Source organism: Ambystoma mexicanum, chromosome 4q (genome assembly GCF_040938575.1).
Source record: "Ambystoma mexicanum isolate Mex_15411 chromosome 4q, UKY_AmexF1_1, whole genome shotgun sequence".
NCBI lineage: Eukaryota > Metazoa > Chordata > Amphibia > Caudata > Ambystomatidae > Ambystoma > Ambystoma mexicanum.
The window spans coordinates 779914335-779930174 of NC_090928.1; the positions used below are offsets into that span (position 1 = coordinate 779914335).

Here is a 15840-nt window from a genome sequence, read left to right on the forward strand (position 1 = left end):
GAGTGATGCTGCAGTGATCACCGAAAAGTGCGGTTGACGGTGTGCCGACAGCAAGAGTGGATCCCCCTCCATTTGCCTATACTTGACGTTGAGACGTCGATTGACGGGCTGGGCCGAGTGGGACTTGAGCCACTGCTTTTTGGCCAAGGTGACAACGTCCTTCTGCATCGGGATCCCCGTTCTAGCCACGGAGCGTAGAGTGAGGACCTCGGCCAGGAACCCTGCCTCTGGTTGTTCGACCTTGGGTTTGAGTAAGGCCCAAGTACTCTGCCAAACCTGCAAGCCGTTCGTGGAAGGCCTTGGCTGATGACGGCGTGTCTGGGTCTTCTTCCTCAACAGTGTCCACCATGGTGTCCGGCTGGTCCGGAGCGGGTGGAGGAGTGCTGGGCGCTGAGGGCTGCGGTGTGGGCTCAGGAGTTGGAGGCTGCAGCGGAGGTTGGTATGGAACTGCCTGAACTGTGTCGGAATCAAAGGAGCCGGCGAGGGCAGCAGGGGCTGCACCGGGACCTGTGGTGCAGGAGCCATAGGAGAAATGACTATAGGCGCAGGCAGAGGGGTCGGAGGTAGCATGTCCCTGATCACATCCCGAAGGATAGCCCCCATCTGAGGAGATCTCATGAGAGTGAGGAACATTTCAAAGAACCTGTCCTCACAGGGCGGTGGGGTGGCAGGTGATGTTGCTAGGGTAGCGGGTGGCTGCTGGGGCCGGTGTGTACTCTGTCTAGCCAGTTGTGGGGTAAATCTGCCCTGCAATGCTTATGGATAAGCTGTAGGCCACGTACCTGGTTGATACCAGTCCCACCTTGTAACACGTTCTCCCACTTGCTCCGTTCCCAGGGGCGGTATCAGACGAGCGCCCATTTTGTCTGGCACGGCGGCCATCTTGTCGAGCTGGGTGCCACGTGCCAGACTCTTGGCGGTGGAGCATGAGACCTACCCTGCACCTCAGGATAGGGCCTCATTGGCTTGTTGCCTTCAGCGGTATTGCCTGTAGTGCTGCGTGCAGATGCCCCCTCAGACATCTGGCCGGTACTAGGGTGTAGCCCCTTGGGTGTACACCCGGTAAAAGAACCTTACAGTCCCTCAGCACCGTCTTCGGAAGGATCCAATGACCCCTCGGCCTGGCGGCCGGTAGCTGAACCAGCCTCGGTATCAGGGCTGGTGCGAGAAACTGAAAGGTTCCTTCGACTCGGGCTTTTCTTTGGGAAGGAGTCGCCCTTGCGGGGTGCGATGGAAAAAAGCGGCCCTACCTTGGGCCTCGACTTATGTCTGACGAAGTCCTTCAAGTCCTCTGGAGCTACAGAGGACGCAATGTAAGCGCGTTGCATGCAGTACAACTCTCCCAGCCGTGGTCGGGGCCAAGGCATCGGAGGCAAAGAGCATGGGGATCGGACGTAGGGAAGAGCCCCTCGCAGGCTGGAAACCTGCTGAAGCCCGCTGACAACATGCGCCGGGGAGGAGCGTGGCGCCAGAGGACCGAGTACCTAATTGACAAAAAAGAAGATAGCATCCGGGGAAGAGCGTGTGGGATTACATGGCCGAAGCCAAACCCAGGAGCACTTGTGAAATCGTCCAATTCCCGTCGACACAGAAAAGGGGACTGAGGCATGGCGCCGGTGGGCGGAGTCAGGGGAGCGACTGCTCCCATGGCAGCGCCCCCCCTCGGCTCTAAATTTAAAGGGGAAGAAGGTTTTTTTCTGGTGAAAAAGGTTCCGTCTCCCGTCCCTAGCGAGGGACGCCCATGCAGTATGGAGGAAAGGGGACGGGACGTAGGAGTAAGGGTGCGAATCAAAAGAAAAACGAGTGAATTTAAGAATGAAAGTCTTTATGGGAACCGTGATTTCTTGGGAGGAAACAAGACTGCTGTGGGTTTTTTTGATGGATCTTTAAGCAACAGGGGTAGATGAAGAGAAAGGAGGTATAATATTCATGAGCACACTTCAACAAGGTTTTTAAATGCTTCTTGACATACACAATGTTAGAAGTTAGGTGCATGTCCCACTGTGGACTGACCATGGACCAGATATTGTACAGTCTTACTTTGCAGAAATTTTGCCTGCCCTGTTACTCCAAAAATGTATAAAGCACACCAGCTGCCTTGGACAAAATAACCAAGGAATCTACCAATACTTAAAATACATGTAGCATGCATACAGTGCTTTGTCATACGCTCGCTGCTTCCAATGCTATATTTAATAGGGGTGGATTACACACTCCCACTTCTCATGATTGTTGTAAAACATGCCAGCATAGCCGTACACTCAGCCCTAACCCTCTCTGTCTGACTCCCACATAGCTAACACAGGCCCCCTCTTATTTTGGGTGGCGAAGCAAACCTTTGCAATTGTCTGTGGGCCTCGAGGGTCTCCGGGTAGACCAAGAGCGCAGGCAGGCAAAGGCACCAGTGATGGGCTGCACGCCAGTGGCTTGAGATGAGTGCAGCCAGTGACGGTCTTTAGGGCAACACTGCAATCCTCTGACAACAGAGATGCCAAAAACAGTCCATTTATGTGGCCATGGCTCTCATATTGCTGGGCTGTTTGTCTATTGGCTCAGCATTCGCACGGCTTACAGACGGAACAAGTTACTTACCTGTAACTGTTGTTCTCCAGCATGGGTCTGGCATGGATTCACATGCTCATGAATATTCCCCGTTGTCAGGCTGGGAATCCTCGGTAAAGAAAAATCAGTATCAGTTTCGTTTCTGATCTGTCTTTCGTAGTAGTAACCAATCACTGATCTCTGTGTCATACTGACCACAGCCAATGACTGCCCTCTCCCTAAGCCCCGCCTCTGGCAGCCATCCTCAGATTTGGTAGCACGTAAAGTGGCAGTATGACCAAGTGAAGAGCCGCAGAGGGGTAGGCGGGAGGGTTTGCATGTGAATCCATGCCAGACCCATGCTGGAGAACAACAGTTACAGGTAAGTAACTTGTTCCTTCTCCAGCATGGGGTCTGGCATGGATTCACATGCTCATGAATATAAGAATACATAGCAGTACACACATGCACAACCACGGGAGGTGGCAAAAAGGCTCAACATTAAGCAATACAACAACTCAACATTAAGCGTCTCTTACATCCTCACCAGGCTCACCTTAAGCGAACAGGTTGCGCAGCATTGCTTGGCCGACCCTGGACTCCTCCCTGGAATCCCGATCGACACAGTAGATTCTCGTGAAGGTGTGCGTCGACCTCCACGTAGCAGCCCTACAGATGTCCAGCAGGGGTACACCAGATAGGAACGCCGTAGTAGCAGCGATCGCTCTGGTCGAATGGGCTCTCGGACGGCCTGGCAGCGGTCGGTTAGCCAACCGGTGGCAGTGCATGATGCAGCCGGAGAGCCATCTGGAAATAGAAGACTTCGAGAGAGCCTTCCCTTGATTCACAGGTCCAAAGTTCACAAACAGCTGCGATGTCCTCCGAAAACTCTTAGTGCGGTCCACGTAGAACTTCAGCGCTCTAGCCACATCCAGCGAGTGCAAAGTCCTCTCGGCCGGCGACGAAGGAGACGGGAAGAAAACAGGTAACACCAGGGGCTCGTTAAGATGGAAGTCCGACGGCACCTTGGGCATAAAGGAGGGGTGCGTCCTTAGCACCACCCTCGAGGCATGGAAAGTCAAGTACGGTGCTTTGCAGGATAGGGCCTGGATCTCTCCCACTCGTCGTGGGGAGGTAATGGCCACCAGGAATGCAGTCTTCCACGACACAAACTTCATCGGTGCGGAGTGCATCGGCTCGAATGGGGGCCCCATGAGCCTGGTCAGCACCACGTTAAGCTCCCACGCCGTGGCCGGGGCCTTCACCGGCGGGAACGAACGGAACAGTCCTTTCATAAACTCTTTAACCAGTCGATGGGACCACAGGGACGTCCGTCCTGTGGTTCTGGTATATCTGGAGATCGCCGCCAGATGAATCTTAATGGAGGCATGGGCCAGCCCAGCAGGTACGGCAGCACTTGAGGGGCCGTAATCCGTAGGGGGTTGATCTTCTGTGCTCGGCACCAGATAGAGAACCTCTTCCACTTGTGACCGTAGCATTTGAGAGTCGAGGACGCCCAGGCCTTTGCAAGAACCTCTCTGCAGTCGGCCGGTATATCGTACCCTCCAAACTCTAGCGCTGCAGGAGCCAAGCCTGCAGGTTCAGCGACGCCGGTTCGTGGTGGAAGATGGCGCCTCCTTCTCTGGAGAGAAGATCCGTGTCCGCCGACAGCTTGATGGATGGGGAGGTTGACAAGTCCAAAAGGTCCGGGAACCAGATCTGCCTCGGCCACGCCGGTGCGACGAGGATCATCCTGCACCGGGACCTCTTGAGCTGGTTGATGAGTTGAAGCAGCAACAGCAACGGAGGGAACGCATACAGGTATAGGCCGTCCCAGGGGAACGAGAAAGCATCGCCCATGCTTCTCGGCTGGGGAAACCTGCTGGCGAACCTCTGGCACTTCGAGTTCATCGCTGTTGCGAACAGGTCGATTTGGGGTTTGCCCCATCAGCGGAAGAGTTGATCTACCTGATCCTGGAGCAGCTCCCACTCGTGACACCCGCGCAGCTCCCTGCTGAGCGAGTCGGCGATGGGGTTTCTTTCTCCTGCCAGGTGGAAGGGAACCAGGAACATCCCCTGGGTGACCGCCCAGTGCCACAGATCCTGTGCCTCCTTGGATAGGGCTGGGGATTTGGTGCCTCCCTGCTTCCGTATGTAAAACATTGTCGTGGTGTTGTCCGTGAAGATCCGCACCACCTTGCCCTTGAGCGACGGGAGGAACGATTTGAGAGCCCAGAACACGGCTCGGAGTTCCAGGATGTTGATTTGCAGGAGCTTCTCCTCCGGGAGCCAGAGGCCTCTTGCGTGGAGATCTCCGGTGTGGGCGCCCCAACCTTCCAGGGAAGCGTCCGTCGTCACCGTCTCCTGGTACGCCGGCGTCTGAAAGTCCATGCCCGCCGTGAGGTGCGCTCGAACGCCCCACCACTGAATCGCCCGCCGGAACACCTCATTGAGGGGGACCCTATCTTCGAAGGTGCCCGTCGCCTGCATTCAACGGGCGTTGAGAAATTCTTTCAAGAGGGCGCATCCGTAGTCTGCAGAGGCGCACCAGGTAGATGCAAGAGGACATCATCCCCAGGAGGGACTTGATGGACCTCACCCTGGCCACGTCCGTGGCTAGCAGGCGCTGCACTTTGCCCAGAATGGTCTTCGTCCGTTCTTCTGACGGTGCCGCCAGGCGCCTCACTGTATCGAGCTTCGCTCCCAGAAACAGGGCCACCTGCGACGGCACAAGGTGGGACATTGGGTAATTTATGGCGAATCCCAGGTCTGTGAGTAGCTGGACGGTCCTCGCAGTGTGTTCGACGGCGAGTTCCCTCGTCCTTGAGCGGATGAGCCAGTCGTCCAGGTAGGGGTAGACGTGAATCCCCTGCAGGCGCAGCCGCGCCGCCACAGGTGCTAGGCACTTGGTAAAGACCCTGGGGGCCGACTTCAATCCGAACGGCAGTGCTCTGAATTGGTAGTGGCGTCCCTGGACGACGAACCGGAGGAACTTACGGTGACTTCTGAGGATGGGAACGTGGAAGTATGCATCCTCCAGGTCCAGCGACGATAGAAAGTCGCCTTCCTCCAGCTGTCCCAGCACGTGCTGGAGGGTGACCATCCTGAACTTTTGTGACCTGATGTATTTGTTCAAACGACGAAGGTCCAGGATGGGGCGCCAGCCGCCGGTCTTCTTCCTGACGAGGAAGTACCTTGAGTACACCCCAGAGCCCCGGAGCCTCTTCGGGACGAGCTTGATGGTGCCTTTTCTGAGCATCGCCCGTACTTCCAACAGCAGTTGCGGGACATGATTTTCTTCCTGGCCACAGGTGGAACGTGAGGGCACTTCTTCAGGAATTCGATAGAGTGTCCTCTTGCCAGGGTATCCAGCACCCAACGGTTGGTGGAGATGGACTTCCACACGCCGATGAACTTCGTCAGCCGGCCTCCCACCGGGGTGCTTCGGTGGGGGCCCAACGCCAGGGCCGGTTCAGTCCTGCTTGGAGGTGGTGGCCTTGCCCCCCTGGCCACCTTGCCGACGGCAGCGAGGCCCTCCCTGCTTGCCGCGACCCCTGTAGGCCTCCTGAGACGAGGAGCGTGCTGCCTGGCGGTAGGACGACGAGCCACCGCTGGATCCCTTGGAGGCCCCCTGTCTGCCTCCGGAGCTCCGATAGGGCCGTCGTTGCTGAAGGGCTCCTAGGGCGCGGGCCGTCTCCGTGTCCGTCTTTATGGCTTGGAGGGATCCGTCCACCGCCTTCCCGAACAAGTTGCTGCCGTCGAACGGCATGTCCAACACCCTGGTCTGGACGTCCTGACGGAAGTCGGTCGCCCGGAGCCAACCCTGTCGTCGTAGGCAAACTCTGTTGCCCAGCTGGCGGAACCCGGTATTGGCAATATCGGTTGCCACCGTTATGGCGTGGTCCGACGCCACCTCACCTTCTTGAAGTATCTCCAGGGCCACGGACCTCTTGTCGTCCAGTAGGAAGTCCAATATGGGGGTCAGCTTAAACCAGAGCTCCCTGTCGTAACGGGCCACGATCGCCAGCGCGTTGGCCGCTTTGATCGTCGTCGTCGCCGCCGACTAAATGACCCGTCACCCCATGGCGTCCAACTTCTTTCCCTCGCCGTCCGGCGGGGAATTCGACGTTGAGGCTCCTGACCCCGCCGCTTTCTTCTTCGCCGCCGCCGAGACGACCGAGTCTGGCGTTGGCTGGGCCCTGAGGCGCAGGGGAGCGGTCTCGGGGACCCGGTACTTCTTCTCGTACCAGTCCCGTTTGGCTGGTGCCGTGGAGGGGTTCTTGAGTACCGACAGGCCCTCCTCCCAGATGTCATCGATTAGAGGCACCGCGATGACAGTCTTCCTCTTGGGCTCCCGGCGCTGATAGAGGAAACCTTCCTTTTTCTGCTCCTCCGGGCAGAGCTGGAACGATTCGGACGCCCTGGCGATCATGGCGTGGAACGAGCCAATCTCGTCGGGCGGAGAGGCCCGTGCGACGGGAGACCCGTTCCGTCGTCGTCGCCATCAGAACCCGTCATTGAGCCCACCGCACCATCATCTCCCGACTCGTGGGAGGATGAGGAGGGAACTGCAGGCCTTACGGGGGCGAGCGGAGGAGAGGGTTGGATCCTCCGTCGTTTGTTCTGAGGACTTCCCGACGGGCCAGGTTGTGGGTCCTCCGGCCTGGGCCGTGGTAATCTCGTCCTTATCTCAGAGCATAAGGCCTGGATCGCAAACAAAATGGCCGGCGAGCTATCCTGAGGCCTAGGTTCCGGCTGTGCTGGAAGGGAAGGCTGCTCTTCCTCGCCATCGTCGTCTTCCTCGGTTATCTCCCGAGGATCTTCCTTGCGGGATCGAACCCTCTCGAATTGGACTTCGAGATCCCTCACGACCTCGGTCAGTTCCCCCTCCGAGGCAAACTCCGAGCTCGAGGAGGCTACCGTGCCCCCCACCCCTTTTTCCATCACGGGGGCCTTGACGATGGGCTGAAAAGAGGATTCCCTCCTTGGCGGCAGGGAAACTTTAGTCCCGGAGGCAGTCTCCGCTGGCGGGGTCTCTGCCGGCTTAGCCAGAGTTGCCGCAATCGCCTCGATAGAGGCCTTTGCCTGCTGGGTAGGGGCCTTCACTACCTTAGGTGCGTCCTGGGCCTTCTCCTTAGGGGGAGGGGCGACGCCTCGCTCCCCCTCTCCCAAGATCGGACAGGGCTTCTCCCGAAGCTTACCCGGGGTCTCGGACTTCCTCTTCCCCGAACCGGAGCGCTGGCTCGTGGTTGACGGTGCCGGGGAAGGTGCGCCCTGCCTGGTGACCTTAGAGCCCGACCTTTCGGCGCTCCCGGAGCCAGCGGACTCGCAGCGCTTGGCCTGGTGTTGGGCCCCCGTCGCCGGGGCGCCCGCACAGGACTTACAAGCCCGCTCGGACCCTTTCTTCTTCTTCTCACCCGTTGAGCCCTTCTCCAACCAGCTGGCGAGATGGGATCGACGGTCCCTCATGGTCCGCTCCGACAAGTTCTTGCAGAACTGGCAGTCCTTCTCTACATGAGTCTTGTCCCCATGAAGACAGTAGAGGCATCGCGAATGTTCGTCCTCCTTAAACACATTCTGCAACCCGCATCCAGGGCAGCTGCGAAACAGCTTGGGTCCGGGTGACAAACTCGCGTCCTGGGCCATCTCGAAGTAGGCCGCAAATCTTCTGGAATCCTCAAAGAAGTTGATTCGACGAAATCTTCACCCTTGAGGGGCGTAGGAAAATCCCGCAACGGATCCCCGTTAACGGAAGTAGAAACGGTGGAGCTTGAGGCTCGATTAACCGAAAAAAATGTGAAAATTCACCTGAAAAAGCACGAAACACGCAGCAAAAGCTCGAGAGCTAAGCACGAGGACTCCCAACACTTGAACGTGCGGTAAAAATCTGAGGATGGCTGCCAGAGGCGGGGCTTAGGGAGAGGGCAGTCATTGGCTGTGGTCAGTATGACACAGAGATCAGTGATTGGTTACTACTACGAAAGACAGATCAGAAACGAAACTGATACTGATTTTTCTTTACCGAGGATTCCCAGCCTGACGACGGGGAATATTCATGAGCATGTGAATCCATGCCAGACCCCATGCTGGAGAAATACATTTGCTTGAAAACAGACCTGCTAGTTACGCCTGCCCGCAATGTTGAGGACCATAAGAATGATATTCAATTACCTTAAAAGTACTTGCCAATGCTAGGTGGCAAGTAGATTTTGCAATGTCTTGATGCAAGTAACCTGCAAGAAGGAAGCCCCTCAGCCAGTTGGAGAAAGGTAAACTGCAAACCACCATCTTACATCAGGTATACTGTAGCCACGAAGACCTGAGGGACGCAATATTGGTTTGGGAGCCAGTCCCCATTCCTGGTGAGCAGGCACTACCCTACCAAATGGCTTCCTAACGTGCAGTAGTTAGTGACATACAAGGGACATTATGGGGTGTCTGATGGGAGAACCTTGAAAACCCAGGAACCTCGCCACACCCACTCCAGCTAAATATAACTGAGGTACAGGTTTCTTGTGAAAGAGTGCACTGGGACTAGCCTGCCCAGTAGGGTGGCTACCCACAATATTGGACAACACTAGGACGATTGTTAGACTGAGTAAAGGAGCCAGGTATATTGGGCATATGGCATGAAGAGAAACAGGAACTACTGCCACAAGCTGCAAATTAGGGTAAGTCATTTACAGAACAAAATCTAAAGTTGAGTCAACTAGTATCAGTGAAAAAAGAGTTTCAGTACTGCAGTTGCGTCTGTACAGGTGTGGGGATAGAATAAAATTAGAGTATCAGAGTTCGGGAGGATATCTCGCGCTCACACCAACAACTTCTTATGAGACCTATTATCACTGTTGTTAAAATTCCTCAAGATAAGTTCAAAAAATCCTCAAGTTACATAACGCTTGTCAGTTCAATATATTTTAATTTTTCTTCCAAAGTAAAGAACAGCCGACACGTGTTTCGACCTTTGGTCGTTATCAAGGCCTCTCTATGTCAATTAGTTATGTCTTCCATCCCTATATTGTAGACCCTGAAAATCTATGTTCTAAAATACCATAATTTCCAATAATCTTTAGGTTCGAAATGTTTTAGGTCCAAAATTGGCTTTCACCTTTACATGGGCTGAATCCCTCTGGGTTGAAGTTGTTGGTGTGAGCGCGAGATATCCTCCCGAACTCTGATACTCTTGTCTACTTTGTACACATTTTGTGGGAAGTTTGAGGGAGTGATATCACTTGCTGCCGACCCCCCCCCTTTTTTTCTCTTTTGAAGTTCGAGAGTGGAAAATAGCGCACGCAATTTGATAGCGATCCCACAACATAGAATAAAATTAGGTTAGGAACAGTAACACAGGAACTACTAGTTAGCCAACTGTATCTCTGTGCTGATGTATGTCACATTTCACAGGAACCCCACAAGCGATGAAAAAACACAGTGCCGCCAGTTTAATATTATATGCAAAGGAATGGCGGCAAGATTAATATGCAATAAAAGCATATCTTCTGATCAATAAAATATGTAATACTTTAAGCAGGTCAATTGAAACTTTAGTCACACCACCATAAAAGAGGAGAAACGCAAATTAACCACGGGTCAGAAATACAGAACCCCCTCCACCACAATGTTCCCAGCCCAACTTGAGCTTTGGCATCTTATATGGGGGTCTCCATATAAGGCAGGGCTCTGCAAAATGTGGCTCTCCAAATGTTTTGGACTACAACGCCCACCAGCTCGACCCAAAATATTCAGCGGTGAGGGATCACGAGAGCATATAGTTTGAAACCATTGGAGTGGCGCAAGTTGCAGACCTCCAATATAAGGTGTGAAATAACCATATGAAAGGGGGAGGGGCGGCGTCCTCGCATCATCCTGCTTCGTTGTTGTAGATATCTTGTTCGGAAAAAATGAACCATCATGTATACATTTAAAAAAGGGAGGCACATTCGCAAGCGCTTGGTTAACACTTCACAAGCAATCTGAATCTCCTTTTCATAATAATAATAATAATAATAATAATAATAATAATAATAATAATAATAATAAGACATGCACATGTTCACAGCAGGACAGAGTCCCATGCTCCATGGAATGACGTGGCACATAGGCCATCAAATAAACATTCATTTGAAAGGCTGGGTCCCAAAAGAATAACTCGTAGAAAGTCAACGTGCATTAAAATAAATGTTTGCAAGATAAGATACCTTGATTTAGATTTGCTGACTCCACAATCTGGACACCATTCACGGAACACTGGGCTTCATTCAAGGGGATTAAAGTCACTGTACCATCAAGGTTTTCAAAGATGCAGTGCTCACTTTCCAAATCAAGTCCATGAAGAACTGCAATACCAAAGGAAAACATATTACGATGTATAGGTTTCATGATGCAGTGCTTTTACGTATACTGCTGCAGATTGGACATTTAATCACTGAAAGTTTCAAAGCATTTCTACTTTGTTAGCACTATACAGCATTTTGAAGTTTGTATCATGCCCGTTAATATGTAACTGCTATTAAAGTGTATGGATCTGAACACTTTAAAATGCATCCATTACATATAGGGCCTCATCAGTAGTTGGGCGGTATCCTGGCGCTTTTAGCGCTGGATCCTGGGTTTGGCGCAAAGGTACTTGCCCATTCCCCATTGGGTCCATTCGGGAAATCACCATTCCCCATTGGACCCAATGTGGAATTTTCAGCAGGATTACAGTCAGCGGTATTACCGTTCGATAATAACGCCGAAAATCTGCAAATTCCCGGCAGATTTTCCCCCAGCTCAGAGCTGGCGGTAAATACTGCCAGTCCTGTGATTTGGCAGACCCTTAAATGCAGCGGTAATAGCGTTACCGCTGCATTTAAGGGTTACCGCCCAACTCGTGATGTTCCTTGATAGTGTGTTCAAAGGCACTGCAGGGTAGGCTAGGGGGCAGTTTTCCCCTCATTTGGGCGGTCTCAGGAGAAGCTGCCAGATGCCATTCTCTGCTAGCATTCCCTCCCAACTCAAAAGGAGCCTTTTCTTTTCTGAAAAGACGATTCCTCGCACCTATATGCCAGGCTCTGAACGATCATTATGTTTCACAAAGGGACACTTGTGCATAACATACCATTTTCATTTCATTTTACACAAAGCGTTGCACAGATGCAGCTGCAGATCCGTGAATGTCACGTTTGAGGTCCAGAGAATGTTCTGATAGATCCTGGTTGTCAGTTTATCCATTTGAGGCTCGTCTTTTCTGAATGATTTATTCAGCAGATTAAGACCCTTTTAAAGCAGTCTACAATTAGCTAAATGTGGCATATGTCAGTGTTGTTTGAAGTTCAGGGCATTAGTTTTCGTGTTAGGTTATAGGTACCTCTGCAATGGACAATCTATGGGACTTTTCAGCCCAAATCGACAACTTTTGATTCCAACGACCAATATACCAAAGCTCAGCATGAACATTCTTGGTTGCCATAACGCTTCTTTGAAAATTCAAAGCCCATTGGAAATTGCCATATATATTGGTAGTGAAGGCTGGCTAAACCTTACTAACCATTGCGATTTCGGTCTTTAAAATATACAGATAAACGTGTGATCAAGTTAGACTCTGAACAAGAGTGGACGGGTCTCTGCAGCCCAGGAAAGCAGAAATACCAGGGTAATCTTGCCAAAACGATGAGCTACCTGGACATGGAAAAGTGAAGAATCTGCACAGACTCCTTTAATCTCCAAGGTCATTGACGTGGTCTCGAACTCTGAATAGAGTTATATCTATGTTGTATTATTATTCAGCATTTATTGAACACGGACCTAGCTTCGGGCAGCACCAGAGTGCTTTACAGGTAATAGAAGGAAGTACACAGTGAAAAAAGCTGAGATACAATGGAGGAGGGAGCTAACAACGGGGGAGAGTGTGCAATTCGGCAGCAAGGGATCTGAAAACAACCAGGGGAGTAAACAAGGGAGAGCAGATTGTTCAGTCTCAGATTGGGTGGGGAGTATGTGTGGCCCCAGATGCTAGAGTGCAGCCATTCCTTGAAGAGGATCTTGAGCTCATTTCTGAAATTTAGAAATGAAGGGGTGAGTCTTGACGGGGAGAAGGTTCCAGAGTCTGGGGACAGAGAAAGTCTGTTTTCTGATAGTTCTTTTAGTGTAGCAGGGTGTGGAGGGTTTCGGCTTGGGGGTGTGTTGTTTCTCTGGGGCATGGCAGTTGATGTTGGTTGCAGAGGTGGTTTGAGTTCTTGGAGAAGCGAGTCACAGTCCTGGTTATTTTGAGCTAGATAAGCCCATGTGAGGTGGAGGTTGGCGAGGTCACCATCGACAGCTTGCACTGGGAAGTTCTTGAATGATCTGAAGGCATGCATACTGGGTTTCTGATTGATGTGTGTTCACTGGGGTGGTGGTACACATGTCAAAAGGGTGTGACGAATCCCAGGATGTCGTCACTGCCTCCAAAGGGGGAGCCCCCTTCCCATGAGGTCAGGGTGGTGAGACTGCTACCCGATAGTTCCCTTAGGGGTGGTACTCAGCGGGTGGATCTCATGGGAGGGGAAACCCCTTTTGGGACCAGTGACGACCATATCGAGAGAGCGTGGTATCCCTGCCAATCACCTGACCCTAAACCCACTGCTTACAATAACCCCACCTCTCCACCTCCTCCCCCTCCAGCCCTACCCACATATACCAGGTACTTTTGTAGCCCAGCAAAAGTAGAGAGTACTGAGATGAGGAAGATCTCTAGTGATCTGCAACATCATAACTCAGTACTGAGGAGGCGGCGCGGAGCAGTACAGAATATTTACCAGAACCACTTTGACCATTCTAGTTCTAGTGGTTCTCGACAGCCGATTGGAAGAAGCTGTGTTAAAAGTACAAAAGTGTCAAGCCCTCCCTGGATGAGCCGCAAGAGCAAGCACAGACCAGGAGTGAAAGCGGAAGCTGACCGGGATGCTGAGAACAGAAGAAGAGAGTCAGAGGCCGATCCAGGACGTGAGGACCAAAGGGCCAGCAGGCAGGCTGAAAGACCTGGCATCCCTGAGATCCAGGGAGTGAGCAGGGAAGGAACCATGCTTCGCAAAGGAGGATAAGACTACAAGGCCGCTGCAGAGCGAGAGAGGATCCCGAAAGCTACGGGCGCCCCGTAACCAAGCCCAGCTACCCCAGAGGAGCAGACACCCACGCTGTAAGGTATGCGGGTAGCCAGAAAGGCAGTGGAGGCCCAAGAAGATCGTGGCACGAACTAATAGGCTGGGAAAAGAGGGTCTGGGACTGTGAAACTGTGAGAGAAATGGTTGAATGGACATGGGCTAAGGCTTGGCAGGAGAGTGAACCAAGCCTACAATGTGGGAAACTGGATTTGCAAGCCTGGGACCCACAACCACATAAAGAGAACTGTAAAACTGATAGACATTACATGCAGTACTTGGTAAACCAAGTCTGTGTGGGACACCATGGTCTGGGTGTGCATCCGGGTTGGTTTTCTTCATCACAGTTCCTGGTGGGAGGAAATACATGCAGTACATGGCAGGCGAGTAAACCAAGTCTGTGTGGGACACCATGGTCTGGGTGTGCATCCAGGTTGTTGTTCTTCATCACAGTTCCTGGTGGGGGGAAACCAGGACTGTCAACCAGGGTCCGGGACCCTCCACAGCTTGTGGAGTACATCCAGGGTATTCTTTGTTGCAGTCTCTGGTAGAGGGAATACCAGGTCGGCCAACCAGGGTCAAGGACCGACCACAGCTTGTAGAGTATATCCAGGTTTATGTTCTTTGTTGCAGTCCCTGGTAGAGGGAAAACCAAGTCTGCCAACCATGGTCAATGACCCTTCAGTTTGGAAACACATCCAAAATCCTTCTGTTTTTGCATCTGTGCCTGGTGAAAAGGAACCAGGTTTGCCACTCAGAGTCAGGGACCCAGGGACAGAAAAGAAGCATGAGAAGGGTCAACAAGGAGATGAAGTTTCCCCCAACAATTGTTGAACTTTTCGAGATGCCTGAACAAGGCAATGAAAGGGAGATATTCCCCAACACTTCAAGGTCTGAAGATTTCAGAACTGTCTTTCGTCCAGGGGAAGTATGCCACTCCCTTTGTGCTCGAAAAACCCGCTTTCGTTCAGTTTAAATTTAAAGTGTGAGGGACAGAGTTAGGATTCGGACATTGGGACTTTTGCTTTGGACATTCTGGCACTAGATATTTCAGTTGCGGCAGGGACACCCCTCTTACAGTTAGGGCGAGATAGGGTTTTATTTTCCTTTTTACACTTAAATAAAGGTTTCTAATAATCAAAATTACCCCTCTGTGTCAAAGTTTTACTTCTGCACCCTAACGGGATTGCCAGACAGTCCCAACAGTTGAGAGAGATTGGAGAGCTGTGATGCAGGGTGGGCAGGGTGATGACAATGAGCTTGAGGATATAACCTTTCGTGTGTGTAGGGCCATTCATGTACTATGTGAGGTTCAGTGTGTCCAGAAGGTAGTGGAGATCTTCCTTCATGGAATTGGTTGCTGGGATGTGAAGTTTCTGAGGAACATGTTGGTGTGCGTGTTAGGACACGTACCTGGAAGGTTGCGGGTCGCTACGTTCCCTGGCAGCTCTATTCTAGGTATCGGATCAGTGGGAGGGAGACTCTCCGATGCCCCAATCAGCTGTGTGGTCCAGGCTACGGGCGCACACGTGAGCCGCGGACCAAGACGTTCGAAGGCTTGCGCTTCAAGCCTCGTTCTCGCCTCGGAAGGACCGCGGCGCATGCGCGGTTCTCTTCGCGCTCCAAGCCTCGTTTTCGAACCGGTTCGTTCCTGACTCAGCGTTGTTTCGCCGCCGGCTCCTGTTTGACTCTGCAGCCCTGCTTCCCTTCTCTGCCTGGATCCCTGCCCTTCCTTGCCTGGTCTTCTTGTTCCACTACCAGACCTTCCAGTTTTGCCCGCCTGGGTCCCTGCTTTCCTGCCAGGCCGTCCAGCCCTTCAGCCTGGTTCTCGAGCATTTCCCTCCGGACCCACTGCCTTCTGTTGCTTGGTTTCCCTGCCTGGTTCCCTCCCTTTGCCTGGAATCCCCGCTTCCCAGTTTTGCTCCCTATTCCTTGTCTGGCCTCCCTGTTATTCCCTTACTGCCTTCCCCTGGTTAAATCCTTTGAGGTTTCCTGAGGTCTATCTGCCGTCTCCTTGGTGTCCCTATTTTGTTGCCTTGCTGGGGTACCAGCCTACTTGCCTGCTCCAATTTAACCTCAACACCTTCCGGATGTGCCTGGGCCTGGACACTCTCCGTCAATTTGGCTACCCATCCTTCCACAGCCTGCAAATTGACTGTTGTTTGGAACTCCTTTGAAC

At 52.6% G+C, this 15840-nt stretch overlaps 1 protein-coding gene across 6 annotated transcripts in view; it reads right to left on the bottom strand.

Moving 5' to 3' along the window:
• The window catches only part of KIF16B (kinesin family member 16B), a 3050718-nt gene that overhangs the window by 1541347 nt on the left and 1493531 nt on the right, over nt 1-15840 (bottom strand). For all 6 annotated transcript variants that reach the window (XM_069608346.1, XM_069608345.1, XM_069608343.1 and 3 more), the window contains one exon: nt 10740-10877. In XM_069608346.1, coding sequence (XP_069464447.1) covers nt 10740-10877 — 138 coding nt within the window. The remainder of the gene's footprint in view (nt 1-10739; nt 10878-15840) is intronic.